Below are 12,408 nucleotides of genomic sequence, written 5' to 3' on the forward strand. Positions count from 1 at the left end.
TCTGTGCATGCTGGCTCCCAGCTGCTGGCCCTGCTATTGAGAGCTAGCTGCTATCCCACAGGCTCTGCAGTATAAGACTTATACTATAGAGTCCTCAGTACAACCAGCTCCCCGGGAGCAGGTCTGGCAGCCAGAAGTCACTTCTGCTACCAGCTGCTGCCCCACATTGAGGGACTGAACTTGCAGCGCACACAGTTGTTTAACTGCTAAGATTTAATGGTTATATGATTACTTTTTAAAATCACTTTTTACATCCCTAATTTTAAAGGTTTGTCAAGGACAGTAAAACTCCAATTGTTCGGCATCCAGTGGTCCGGCACTCCCGATAGTCCGGCACCAACTGGAACCTGGAAGTGCTCTAAGCTGCTGTGTTTTTTGTCCCAAATACCACAGTCCAATGACAGTTGTCTCAGCATCTGATGGCATTTTGTTTTCTGTCCTTAATTTTGTATCTCCAGACTTTTCAGTAGTAGCTGATTCAGAAGAACAGCTTGTCATAGAAGGGACCAGCCCGGCAGCACCCTAGCTGCTCTGCCCCCGGCTTCCCCAAGTCCACCGCTGCTGAAACTGACCAGCGGAGGAGTTGGAGAAGATGGGGCAGAGCAGCTGGAGTGCTGCCCACGCTGCGCAGTTCCCGGATGACCCCCCCCCCCCGAACCCTCGTAGCCTCCCTTCCGGTACTCTGGCATATCCAATAATCCGGCACCCCCTGGGTCCCAAAGGTGCCGGATTATTGGAAGTTTACTGTAATTCTAACTGGCGTTTGAAACTTTTTTGAAGAATTTCTTACAGTAAGGTTAAGAGTGTGTGGAAAAAGCTTTGCATGTATGGACCAAAGAATACACAAAATAATGTTAAACAACAAGTTGATTCATACCCAAAGAGGAATAACTTCTTAGTATTTTCATTTGTGGGTGGAGTCTTCAAAAGAAATCTCTCAGAAGAAGGCTCTTGACACAAAGAAGCAGCACACTCAGATTGCACAGAAAGACTGCTAAGCTGTTGTGTCTTTTTGTCCCAAATACCACAGTCCAATGACGGTTGTGTCTCAGCATCTGATGGCATTTTGTTTTCTGTCCTTAATTTTGTATCTCCAGACTTTCCAGTAGTAGCTGACTCAGAAGAACAGCTTGCCATAGAAAGTGCTGAGCAAGTATTACCCAGCTGGTCCATAGATACTCTGACCTGGTTCATTCCTTCAATCAAAACTCTCTCATTCTCAGTTTTTGCAGTAATTTTGTTTGGTTTCTCCAACAAACATTCCCCTGTCACTGCTTGGTCTTGGAAAGACAGTCGTTCAAATTCTGTCATTAAGTTGGAGACTGGGGATATAAGGCACTCCTCTCCACCATGTGAATGTTTTCTGTCAGTAGTTATCCTCTCGTTAGTTATCCTCTCGTTAGTTACAGGGCTGCAAAACCCATTTTTATGGGAAGAAACCCCCTTCTCATAGTTCATGGAGAGATTCGGTGTTTCTATAATGTTTAATTTGTGCTCCATCGACAGAATGTCACACTCCACATCTCCAATGGCATCTATATTAGATTCCTCAGTCACAACAGGCGGGCTGTTATTTCGTGCTGCATTCTGTCTGTTTTTAATTTCTTCCAAGCTCATGTCATCATCATCTTCATCTAAAAATGCTCCAACAGAAATGGAATTGCAGCACTTTTTACTCTTGCCTACAAACAATTTTAATAAAAAGACATAAACAAGAAGCTTCATAATTGAAATCCTATTAGATAAACTAAGAACAGCTCAATGGTTTTTATGGTTGATGGTAATTCCATTATTGCACAGAATCACAGAATACTAGAACGGGAAGGGACCTCAAGATATCAAGTCCAGTCCACCCCTTGGCAGGACCAAGCATGGTCTATATCATCCCTGCCAGATGTCTGTCTAACCTGCTCTTAAATATCTCTAGTGATGGAGATTCCATAACCCACCTAGGCAATTTATTCTGGTGTTTAACCACCCTGACAGTTAGGAAGTTTTTCCTAATGTCCAATCTAAACCTCCCTTGCTGCAGTTTAAGCCCATTGCTTTTTGTCCTATCGTAAGAGGCCACGGACAGCAAATTTCCCCCCTCCTCCCTGTGACAGTGTCACACTACTGACTCATATTTAGCTTGTGGCCACTATGACCCCTAGATCCCTTTCTGCAGTACTTCTTCCTAGACCGTCACTTCCCATTCTATATGTGTGAAACTGACTGTTCCTTCCCAAGAGCAGTACTTTGCATTTGGCCTTATTAAACTTCATCCTATTTACTTCAGACCATTTCTTCAGTTTGTCCAGATCATTTTGAATTATGACTTTACCCTCCAAAGCACTTGCAACCTCTCCCACCTTGGTGTCATCTGCAAACTTAATAATCGTACTCTCTATGCCATCATCTAAATCGCTGGTGAAGATAATGAACAAAACCAGTCCCAAAACTGAGCCTTGTGGAAACCCACTTGTTATGCCCTTCCAGCATGACTGTGAACCGTTAATAACACTTTCTGAGAACAGTTATCCAGCCAATTAGGCACCCACCTTATAGTATCCATTTATGTAGACCCTTTTATAATCTGATCTAAGCAATGGCATTAGTTAGCCTAAGTAATCCTATTGTCAAAAATATGCACATCTTGAATAAGCTAAAAAAGGATAAATGCATACATCTGAGAGGCATGTTTCCTGTAAGTTTCAATTAAAGAGCCTGAGTCATAGAATCTGACCAAGTATGAAGATAAAACCAGAAGGCACAATACAAAGGCAAAAAAAGATACCTACGCGAGATAGTAAGCTTGCCATGTCCTAGGCACCAAAGGCTTCACTGAAATTATATTGGTACTAAGACAAACCCACAAAAGAAGCTAAATTAAGTCATCTTCTGAATCAGTACATAACTCTTTCAAAAATAGCTAATGATACTATGCAGAATATATTTCTGCAACATGGCTCGACTTAGACACACAAAATATTGAAGATCCTACATCGAATACAATATTGCAATTAGAGATTACTGAAAAGTGATAGAAATGTAGCCGTGTTAGTCTGGTGTAGCTGAAACAAAATACAGGACTATGTAGCACTTTAAAGACTAACAAGATGGTTTATTAGGTGATGAGCTTTCGTGGGCCGGACCCACTTCCTCAGATTTGAGGAAGTGGGTCTGGCCCACGAAAGCTCATCACCTAATAAACCATCTTGTTAGTCTTTAAAGTGCTACATAGTCCTGTATTTTGTTTCAGATTACTGAAAGGTACTCAGGAGTTTGGTAGAGTACAAAAAGAAGTTACTCACCCTGTGAAGTAACGATTGTTCTTCGAGATGTGCCCTGTGGGTGCTCCACTCCTAGTGTCGGGTCCCGTCCCCGCAAATCGGAGAGCTATCAGAGCCGTGGTCCGCTGGACCACGCATGCATGGCTGCCTCTAGCAGCGTTCATGACTTTGATGTGTTGCGTGTGGTCCAGCCTCACTCAATTCCTCTCAGCCGCTCCCTGAAATGAGAAACATAAAATTCTGGAGCGGGGAGGAAGGGCGGGTTTTGGAGCATCCACGGGGCACATCTTGAAGAACAATCGTTACTTCACAGGGTGAGTAACTTCTTTTTCTTCTTCAAGTGGCTCCGTGGGTGCTCCACTCCTGGTGACTTTGGAGCAGTACCCAAACATTTGAGGGCTCCAGAATTAAGGTTTTTGGATACGAGACAGGACTGCCGTAGCCACCAAGGAATCGGCCACAAATTGATTTACTACAGTGTAGTGCTTCATAAAGGTAGAATAGGAGGAGCATGTTGCTGCTCGGCAAATGTCTCGAAATTGGACACCTCTTAGAAAGGCTGTAGTAGTGGCAACTGCTCTCGTAGAATGGGCCCTAGGTGGGCACAAAAGGGGTTTGTTATGTATGGAGTAGCAGGTTGTAATACATGAGATTATTAGTCTTGCAATTCGCTGGGAAGTTAAGGGTTGTCCTTTGGACTGGTCCGTTAGTGACACTATTAGATGGTCTGATTTCCTGAACTGCCACGTTCTTTCAATGTAAAATGCTAGTGCCCTACTCACATCGAGTGTGTGCAGTACTGCATCTTGCCTTGAAGCATGAGGTTTGGGATAGAAACAGGGAAGAACAACTGGCTCGATGTGAAAATCCGAGCAAACTTTCGGAATACACGCTGGATGAGACTTCAAAGTCACCGACTCCTTAGTAAAAACTGTGTAGGGTGGTGATGACATGAATGCTGCTATCTCATTCACTCTGTGGGTTGATGTAAAGGCAAGCAGAAACAGTAGTTTAGTAGTAAGAAGCTATAATGATATCATGGCTAAGGGCTCCAACAGGGGGCGGGGCAGTCAATTAATCTAGAACAAGGTCCAGATCCCAGGATGGTGGTGGTGGTCATCGTGGTGGGTTGAGGTTTGTAAGTCCTTTCAGGAACCTCTTTGTGGTGGGGTGAGCAAATACGGAGAACCCCTCCTGCTCCCGATGAAATGCACTAGTCGCTGCCAAATGCACTCGCAAGGAAGCTATCGCATGGCCTGTGTTGTGAAGATGTAAAATATTATCAAGTATCTGGAATACATTTGTCACATGGGGATCCGTGATATCACTGTCACACTGGGCTTTAAATCTGGTCCACTTAGCGAGATAAGTTTTTCGAGTGGAATCCTTCCTGCTGTGTACTAATACTTGCTTCACCCTCTGTGAACATGAACATTCAGCAGAGCTGAACCAAGGAGCATCCATGCCATGAGGTGCAAGGTTTCTGGTTTTGGATGACACAGGGAGCCGCTGTCTTGAGTCAAGAGGTTCAGGAGCAGAGGAAGGGTGTACAGTGTTCTGATGCACATCTGATGGAGTATTGAATACCAGCGCTGACGCGCCCATGCTGGGGCTTTGAGGATTACTCGAGCCCTTTCCATACTGATCTTTTCCAGAATTCTGGGAACTAGGATGATCGGGGGGAAAGCGTATAATAATGATGCTCCCCAGTGACGGAGAAAAGCATCTCCCAAAGAGTGATGTCCTATTCCCACTCTGGAGCAATAATTCGGGCACTTGGCGTTGGCTGGGGTTGCAAACAGGTCTATCGTAGGAAAGCCCCACTGGGTGAAAATACAATGCAGAATGTCTGTGCGAATTTTTCACTCAGGGTCGTGGGAAAAAAGCCTGCTGAGTGAGTCCGCAATAGAGTTATGGATGCCTGGCAGATAGGATGCCATCAGCACGGTGTTGCTGCGGATACACAAGTTCCACAAACGCATTACTTCTACACAGAAGGATCAAGATCAAGCACCTCCCGGTCTGTTCATGTAATACATGGTAGCAATACTGTCCATGAGGATTCTGGAAGTCGTATATCTTATATGGGAGTGAAAATGCTGACATGCGTGCCGTACTGCTCTTAGCTCGAGAATGTTGATGTGTAAGGCCAGCGACCTTGAACCGTCAGGTCATCCGTATGCGCTCCCCAACCGGTAAGGGACGCATCCATCGTTATTTGTTTTGACGGTTGTGGGCGGTGGAAAGGAATGCCCACCATAAGATTGTGTGGCTTGGACCATCACTGCAGGGATTATTGCACATGTAGTGCAACCACCTTGTGGACGCTGTCTTTCACTGGAATATATACTGTGGCCAATCAGTGTTGGAGGCAGCGAAAATGCAACCCTGCATTCTGAACTACAGCAGCTGAAGCAGCCATGTGTCCCATTAGTTGTAAAGACACTCGAACGGGAAATGTCGGAACATGTGTCAGTGTGTGTACAAGGTCTCGGATTGTGGTGAAACGTTCAGCGGGTAAGTAAGTGCATACTGTTTTTGAGTCGAGCCTGACTCCTAAGAAAATCAGGTCCTGTGTAGGTTCTGGTGAAGACTTCTGCACATTTATGAGGAGACCCAGAGAACTGAAGACCTGAGAGGCTGTTGCAACCATTTGTCTGGCCTCTGAATATGTTAGCCCTCTTATGAGGCAACTGTCCAAGTATGGAAAAACTGTCACTCCTATTCTGCATAAGTGGGCAGCCACAACCACTAGGGTTTTGGTGAAAACTCTGGGTGCGCATGCCAAACCGAAAGGCAGTACTCTGTACTGGAAATGTTTTTGGCTAGTTGGAAACGGAGAAAACGCCTGTGTGCCACATGGGTTGCTATGTGGAAGTAGACTTCCTGCAGTCGAAGACTGCAAACCAGTCTCCCCTGTTCAATGGCATAATGATGGCATTTAAGGTCATCATCTTGAAGCGAAGTTTCCTGAGGTAGCGATTTAATTTCCGTAAGTCCAAAATAGGTCTCCACCCTCCTGACTTTTTTGGGGCAAGGAAGTATCGGGAATAAAATCCTTTCCCCAAAAATTAACTTGGTACCTTCTCTATTGCACAGATGTTCAGAAGATGCTGAACTTCTTGCTTTAGCAGGTGCCCGTGAGAGGTGTCCCTGAAAAGGGACGGGGTAGGTGGAGTGGTAGGGGGAATGGATAGAAAGGGGATGGAGAGACCTGATTGTACCACTTCCAGTACCCACTTGTCCAAGATGATATTGGACCAAAGATGGTGGTACTGCTTTAGGTGATGGTGAAAAAGGTGGAGAGAATTTTGTTGTATGTTGAATGTGGGAGTCGTGTTTGCATCCGACGGGCAAGTCAAATTTGCTGCTTTGGTGCAGGTTGATTGGATGAGCAGTTTGCTAGAGATCATTTACATTGAGGACGCTGTCGGAAGCGCTGGTTTTCTTGGGTATGTGGTTGATTCTTATTAAACTATAGTTGTACCTTCGTTGATAGGGATAGTAGCGTTTGTGCCTATAGGGAGGTGTGTACATTCCCAGTGTACATAAAGTGGTACGGGAGTCCTTGCCAGAATGGAGAACTTCGTTGGTGTTATTAGCAAAGAGTTTTTGCTTATCAAAAGGTAGGTCTTCGACTTCATTCTGATGCTCCCGCAGGGCTCCTGCAGAGGATAACCAGGAAGACCGTCTCATCGCCCTCCCATAGCCCTTGCCCGTGCAGCTTTGTCAGCCACATCCATCTGCAAAGTAGTATTACAGGATATATATCCCTCTTGGACTATGGCCTTCAGTAAGGGCTTCTTGGCATCAGGAAGATGTTGTAGTAGTTCCGTAAACTTTGAATAATTATCAAAATTGCAGTTAGAGAGATGGGCAAAATAGATTGCAATACGTAATAACAACGCAGCTGAAGAGTAAACTTTTCTACCGAAAACATCTAGTTTCTTATGGTCTTTGTCTTGCAATGTGTTTCTGTATTGAGGTGGTTTAGCTCTGCGCTGCGCCGCATCAACTACAACAGAGTTGGGATGGGGGTAACTGAAAAGGAAATCCAACACTTTGGCGGGCACAAAATATTTCCTATTGACCCTCTTACTTGTTGGGGAAGCCGATCTAGGGGTCTGCCATATTTCATCTGCCACTTCCATGACTGCCTCATCAATAGGAAGGGCAATTTTTGCTCGCTGTTGTCACAGATTCTTCAAGAGACGATGTTTTTTTATGGGAATGTCTGTTAATTGTATTTCCTGTGTGTTTGCAACTCTTTTGAACAGATCCTGGAATTGCTTCAGGTTATCCAATGGAGAGGTGTCATCTGGAATCATTGCCTCATCTGGTGAAGAAGAGGAACAGTTGGTTGGGGAAATGTGCGGTTGAGGATCTTCTGCTTCGGACAACTGTCCCTCTTCTGGTTCCAAGTGTTCTTGATGGACAGTCAAGTTTTCTGATGGAGGGCGGCAAGAGCAACTGCTGTGGACGCTCAGGTAAGTATTATGCACTGGGTGATGGGCGGATACATGACGAACCCCTATAAGAGTGGGTAGTGTGCCCAGGGTGGGAACAACCAGAGACAGCCCTGTAGTAGCGCCCATAGTATTGTTCAGACTGTGCTGGAGAAGAGTATCTGGAGGATATTGAATTGCAGATATAGTAGACCCACCACGGTGATCGTGAAGGTGATCCACTCCTTGATGACGTCCTGGGTGAACGAGAATGCGATGGAGAGCATCTTGTTTCTATATAGACAGTGTCCTCATGTGTGGGTCTTTTAAGTATTTGGTAAGCAGGAGAAAGGCTATAGTCTTGGTGCCTTCGGTACCTGGGTGGAGACGGAGACGGTCCCGGAGAGAAGGCAGGCGAGGGAGATAATACTCTGTAAGTTTCCTTTTCTGCAGCTTTGCAAGGCAGGGAAGCCTTGTCAATTTCACATGCTGCTGGAGAGCCGGGGGCCGAACGTGGCTGCAGTGCCGAAGAGACTCCACATGGGGGCGGTGCTGATGGTGCCAAGGATGAGCTCGGTGCCAGCATCACCACACGATGCCGGCGGTGCTGCGGGCGAGACTTGCGGATTCGGCGCCAAGGAGGTTAACCCTGCCACAGCCGGTGCCACTTGAGCAGCCATTGGCAGTGCCGGCTTTTGCGCTGCTGCCAGTGCCAATGCCACTCACGCTCTCAGCCCTGGCTCAGGCAATCTCCTTGCCTTGGCAGCCTATTGATATCCTGGGGTAGTTGCCCCAAATGATTTTTCAGGGCATCTTGTGTTGGTGGTCGCCGGCAGAGATCAAGTTGGGGAGAGTTCTTTCTCTTTGTAACAGCTGTCCCAGAAGACGTTGCCCGTCGCTTATGGACTACCGTTCCAGAGGTGGGAACAGCTGGGGGGTGGATGAGAGGAACTGAGCGAGGCTGGACCACGCGCAACACATCAAAGGTGTGAACGCCACTAGAGGCAGCCACGCATGCGCGGTCTGGCAGACCATGGCTCTGATAGCTCTCCGATTCGCGGCGCCGGGACAGGACCCAACACCAGGAGTGGAGCACCCATGGGGCCACTCGAAGAAGAACTATATTTTACTCTTGGAGACAAAATAAGAGTCCACTTTTTCTACGTTAAGTACATTACGAGCATGTGTGGGAAAGAAATTTAATATTGGACAAAACCTTCACACTTCAAGTCACTTGGTCAATGACTAGGCTAGGAATTTTACTAGAGTACCTGCTTCAGAATCAAGTCTGGTGATTTGAGAATGCTGGACTTTTAGATATTAAATCAAAAAAATGGGGATGGAGGGGTGGGGTGGAAGCAGCGCTTTTTCTTTTCTGGTCCACCTCTCTAAGTACACTGTACCAGTTGCCATATTCATACTCCTCTGCAGACTTAGCATAACATCACTTCATATACAAATTTATTTGGATATAAATAGTTAAAGCCACAAATAGCTAACTAGTAAGAGGAGAAATTCTGTAAGACTGGGTTATGTGTCCAGCCACTCAAACTAATGAAGAGAGAAACCGGGAACAATTGGCACAGTGAGTCTTGTATAGCCTTGATTACAGGAAAAAATATTTCCCTAATGTGGAACCACTTTGAAAAGGCATCTGTGCCTATAGCTGATGAAAAACTCTGTGCCAAAACAGATATCCATCAGAAAATACTATTTCAATAAAACCAAAATGTATTGTGAAATCATACCAATTTAAGAGAAAATTCCTGTAAGAACAAATTTTCAAGAAAAAAAATTAAAAAAAAATCATTGGTTCTATTTTGTTTCAGAATTTTTTTCACTTTTACATTATTTATATTGACATTACTTCACATATCAGTAGTAGTAATACATGACATGACATGACATACATCAAGTTACATCATAATGTATTTTAATAAAACTATGACAAAATACTGGTTACACTGCAACAGGAGACACTTGTCTAGAAAATAAGAAAAGATGTTTCAAACCATATGAAAATTCTATCTGAAGCAGATTCTATATGATTCCAAAAGAATCTTTATGAAGCAGCCTTTAATATTCAAAATAGTCTTTTTTAACTGACATAGTGGCATGTCATACTGTGCATTAATATGACAATGAAAATGTAAAAAGGAAAAAACCAACGTTTTCCAGAATACATTCCAATTAGGCACAAAACCAAATCCTGAAATGCTAGCATTTCCTGTTTAATAGAAATTGAGTTATGCAACCTGCAGTGCATGAAATTGATACACTAACAAAGACTTAAAACCAAACTTTCTGTATCTCCTCTGCCCACAACTGGACTGAATTATTTCTGCTTTAAAAAGCTGATTGTACTTCAAAGTACATGCTGCGTGAAATCTTGGCCCCAAAGTCAACAAGAGTTTTGCCACTGACTTCAAAAAGGCCAGCATTTTAATCCAGAATCTGCAAGATGGAGAATGTTTAATGAGATATGATGTGGTAACCCTAACTGAATGCTCACAGTTCTCTAAATTAACATTTTTACATTGAAAACAAAATAATAATTGAGTAACAGATAATATATGCAAACCAAAAAAAGATGAATTAAGTGTGAACTCCAAGTACTGCTCTAAGCTGTTTTCTGAATGTAATCACGATTTTTGTTTATAATAATGTTTGCTATTTTCTTACCAGAAGAATGTGGAGTTTTATATCTATTGCAGGTTTCATTTTCTCCTGTTTCTTGCTGAGCCTTTTCGCTCATTTCCCGTTGACTCAGGTACTCTTCTAATTTTCGCAACCCCTCCTGGGAAGACAGATCAACAAAACAGCCCAGAAATTCCCAGTATTCAACCCACGGGAACCCCAGCTCATGAGCTAACTCCCTGCAATAAATAAGATAAAACGAATCATTTGTGAAGACATAATATATTATGACAATAATACTGAACATGTTTTATTACCTATTTCCAGGCCTCTTACCATTTCCCCTATTAACTGTGACACACCTCAGTTTGAGACTTTTTTAATGAGGACTATTTAGGCATCAGGTGGAGAAATGAATCAATTGCTGACTTTGGTGCTTCTTAACAGAAGTTAATCAACTCAATTCCTTTCACAAAGGTGAACACTTTATAGTACATATAAAGAGAGGATATGGGAGAGGCTGGAGAGAAAATATGGGAATTCCTTAACATCTTTTCCCATACCAAACTTTTAATAATAATCTCCCAGCTTTTTCCAGAAAACTAAAGCAATGCTCAGATCTATTACTCAATTAGTTGACACACTGATTTAAAATATACATATATTTATTGATTTCTCATCTGAAATATTCTGAGAAATTAGGCGAAAGAGTAGGTGGAGTTTGAGAAGAGAGCTCTGGACATAAGGTGGATAATAGCAAATATATATATATCGTTTCTTTTCCCCTTTCAAAGTAGTCAGGTAGATGACCTGCAATGTGCAGATCTAGATGATCATAATGGTCCTATCTGACTTTAAAGCAGGAATGGAGAACCTAAAGCCCGGAGGCCACATTTTTTTTTGGGGGGGGGGGGGGGGGGGCTTCTCGCTTGTATGCGGCCTCTGATTTTTCTGTGGGCCAGCGGTCCCCAACCTTAAAAAAGTTTCCCACCTCAACCTTACGGTGCATAAGCCTCATTGTTTTGAATGAAAGCATTTATTTACAGAAAAATATAAGGATCCAAACAAAATATACATTGTAAAATGTCTGTATAAAAATGTTTTGCTTTATGAAGCCTGTCCTTATGTGAACCATTAATGTGCCTTTACTGCTGGAGTTTTGTAAATGATTTTCTAGGTTACAGCCAACACATTTTTCATGATGAGATTCTCTTAGTACCTCCCAACTCTTTCAACTCCTCTTTCCGAATCAGATTTCCTGACATTGTGAAAGAAACCTGCTCTCTCTCGAGGTGGAGTTTTCCAAAGCCTCCGAAATTCTTCTGCCTTTAAAACAAATTCAAAACATAGACAAACTATACCATATACCTTTACATACAGTGTCGCTAAAGTCCCTATCTAAAAACTTTTCTGCTTCAAAGACACACTTTAGGTTGTTCAGTGATGAATTTAACAGTTGTTAAATTGCATATACAATTCAACTTTTATTATACACATTGCTCAATTATACCCAATTACAATCTATCTTTCATTTTAAACACAAAATTGCTTTTACCCCAACAGACTTGTTTATTACCGTACATGACTCGTCTCAGAAGCACTAGATCTTGAAAGTGATATTAAGCATAACTATGAATGATAAAAAAAGTAACCACAATTTAAAGCTTCTAATACTGTATTAATTTTTGAACTACATGAAGTCACTTACGAGGTTTGACAGACTTTAATTTTCACTGAAAAGAACATTTTGAACATCTTAATCATAATTACATGGTTGCAGATAAAGCTACTGAGCAAATTAGGGATGTGAAGGACTAGTCGACTATCTGATAAGCAAATGCTTATTGGATAGTCGACTAGTCACTTTCCCCTCCTTGCTGCCTCTATCAGACAGAGGCGGGTATGTGTGTGTGTGTGTGTGTGTGTGTGTGTGTGTGGGTGTGAGTAGTACTTCAAAGCAGCAGTGCCACATGGAGCCTGGGATCAGCTGCTCTGTGCGGTGCTGCCACTGAATGCCACCAGGAGCCCCGTGCCTGCTGGGGACTCCCCCACTG

At 43.3% G+C, this 12,408-nt stretch overlaps 1 protein-coding gene across 2 annotated transcripts in view; it reads right to left on the reverse strand.

The window, feature by feature from the left end:
• ANKLE2 (ankyrin repeat and LEM domain containing 2) overlaps positions 1–12,408 on the reverse strand; it is a 64,207-nt gene that overhangs the window by 17,164 nt on the left and 34,635 nt on the right. For both annotated transcript variants that reach the window (XM_075898360.1, XM_075898359.1), the window contains exons 9-11: positions 11,574–11,680; positions 10,400–10,593; positions 878–1,682 (exon numbers count right to left, since the gene is read on the reverse strand). In XM_075898360.1, coding sequence (XP_075754475.1) covers positions 878–1,682; positions 10,400–10,593; positions 11,574–11,680 — 1,106 coding nt within the window. The remainder of the gene's footprint in view (positions 1–877; positions 1,683–10,399; positions 10,594–11,573; positions 11,681–12,408) is intronic.

This window comes from Pelodiscus sinensis, chromosome 15 (assembly GCF_049634645.1).
Source record: "Pelodiscus sinensis isolate JC-2024 chromosome 15, ASM4963464v1, whole genome shotgun sequence".
Lineage (NCBI taxonomy): Eukaryota > Metazoa > Chordata > Testudines > Trionychidae > Pelodiscus > Pelodiscus sinensis.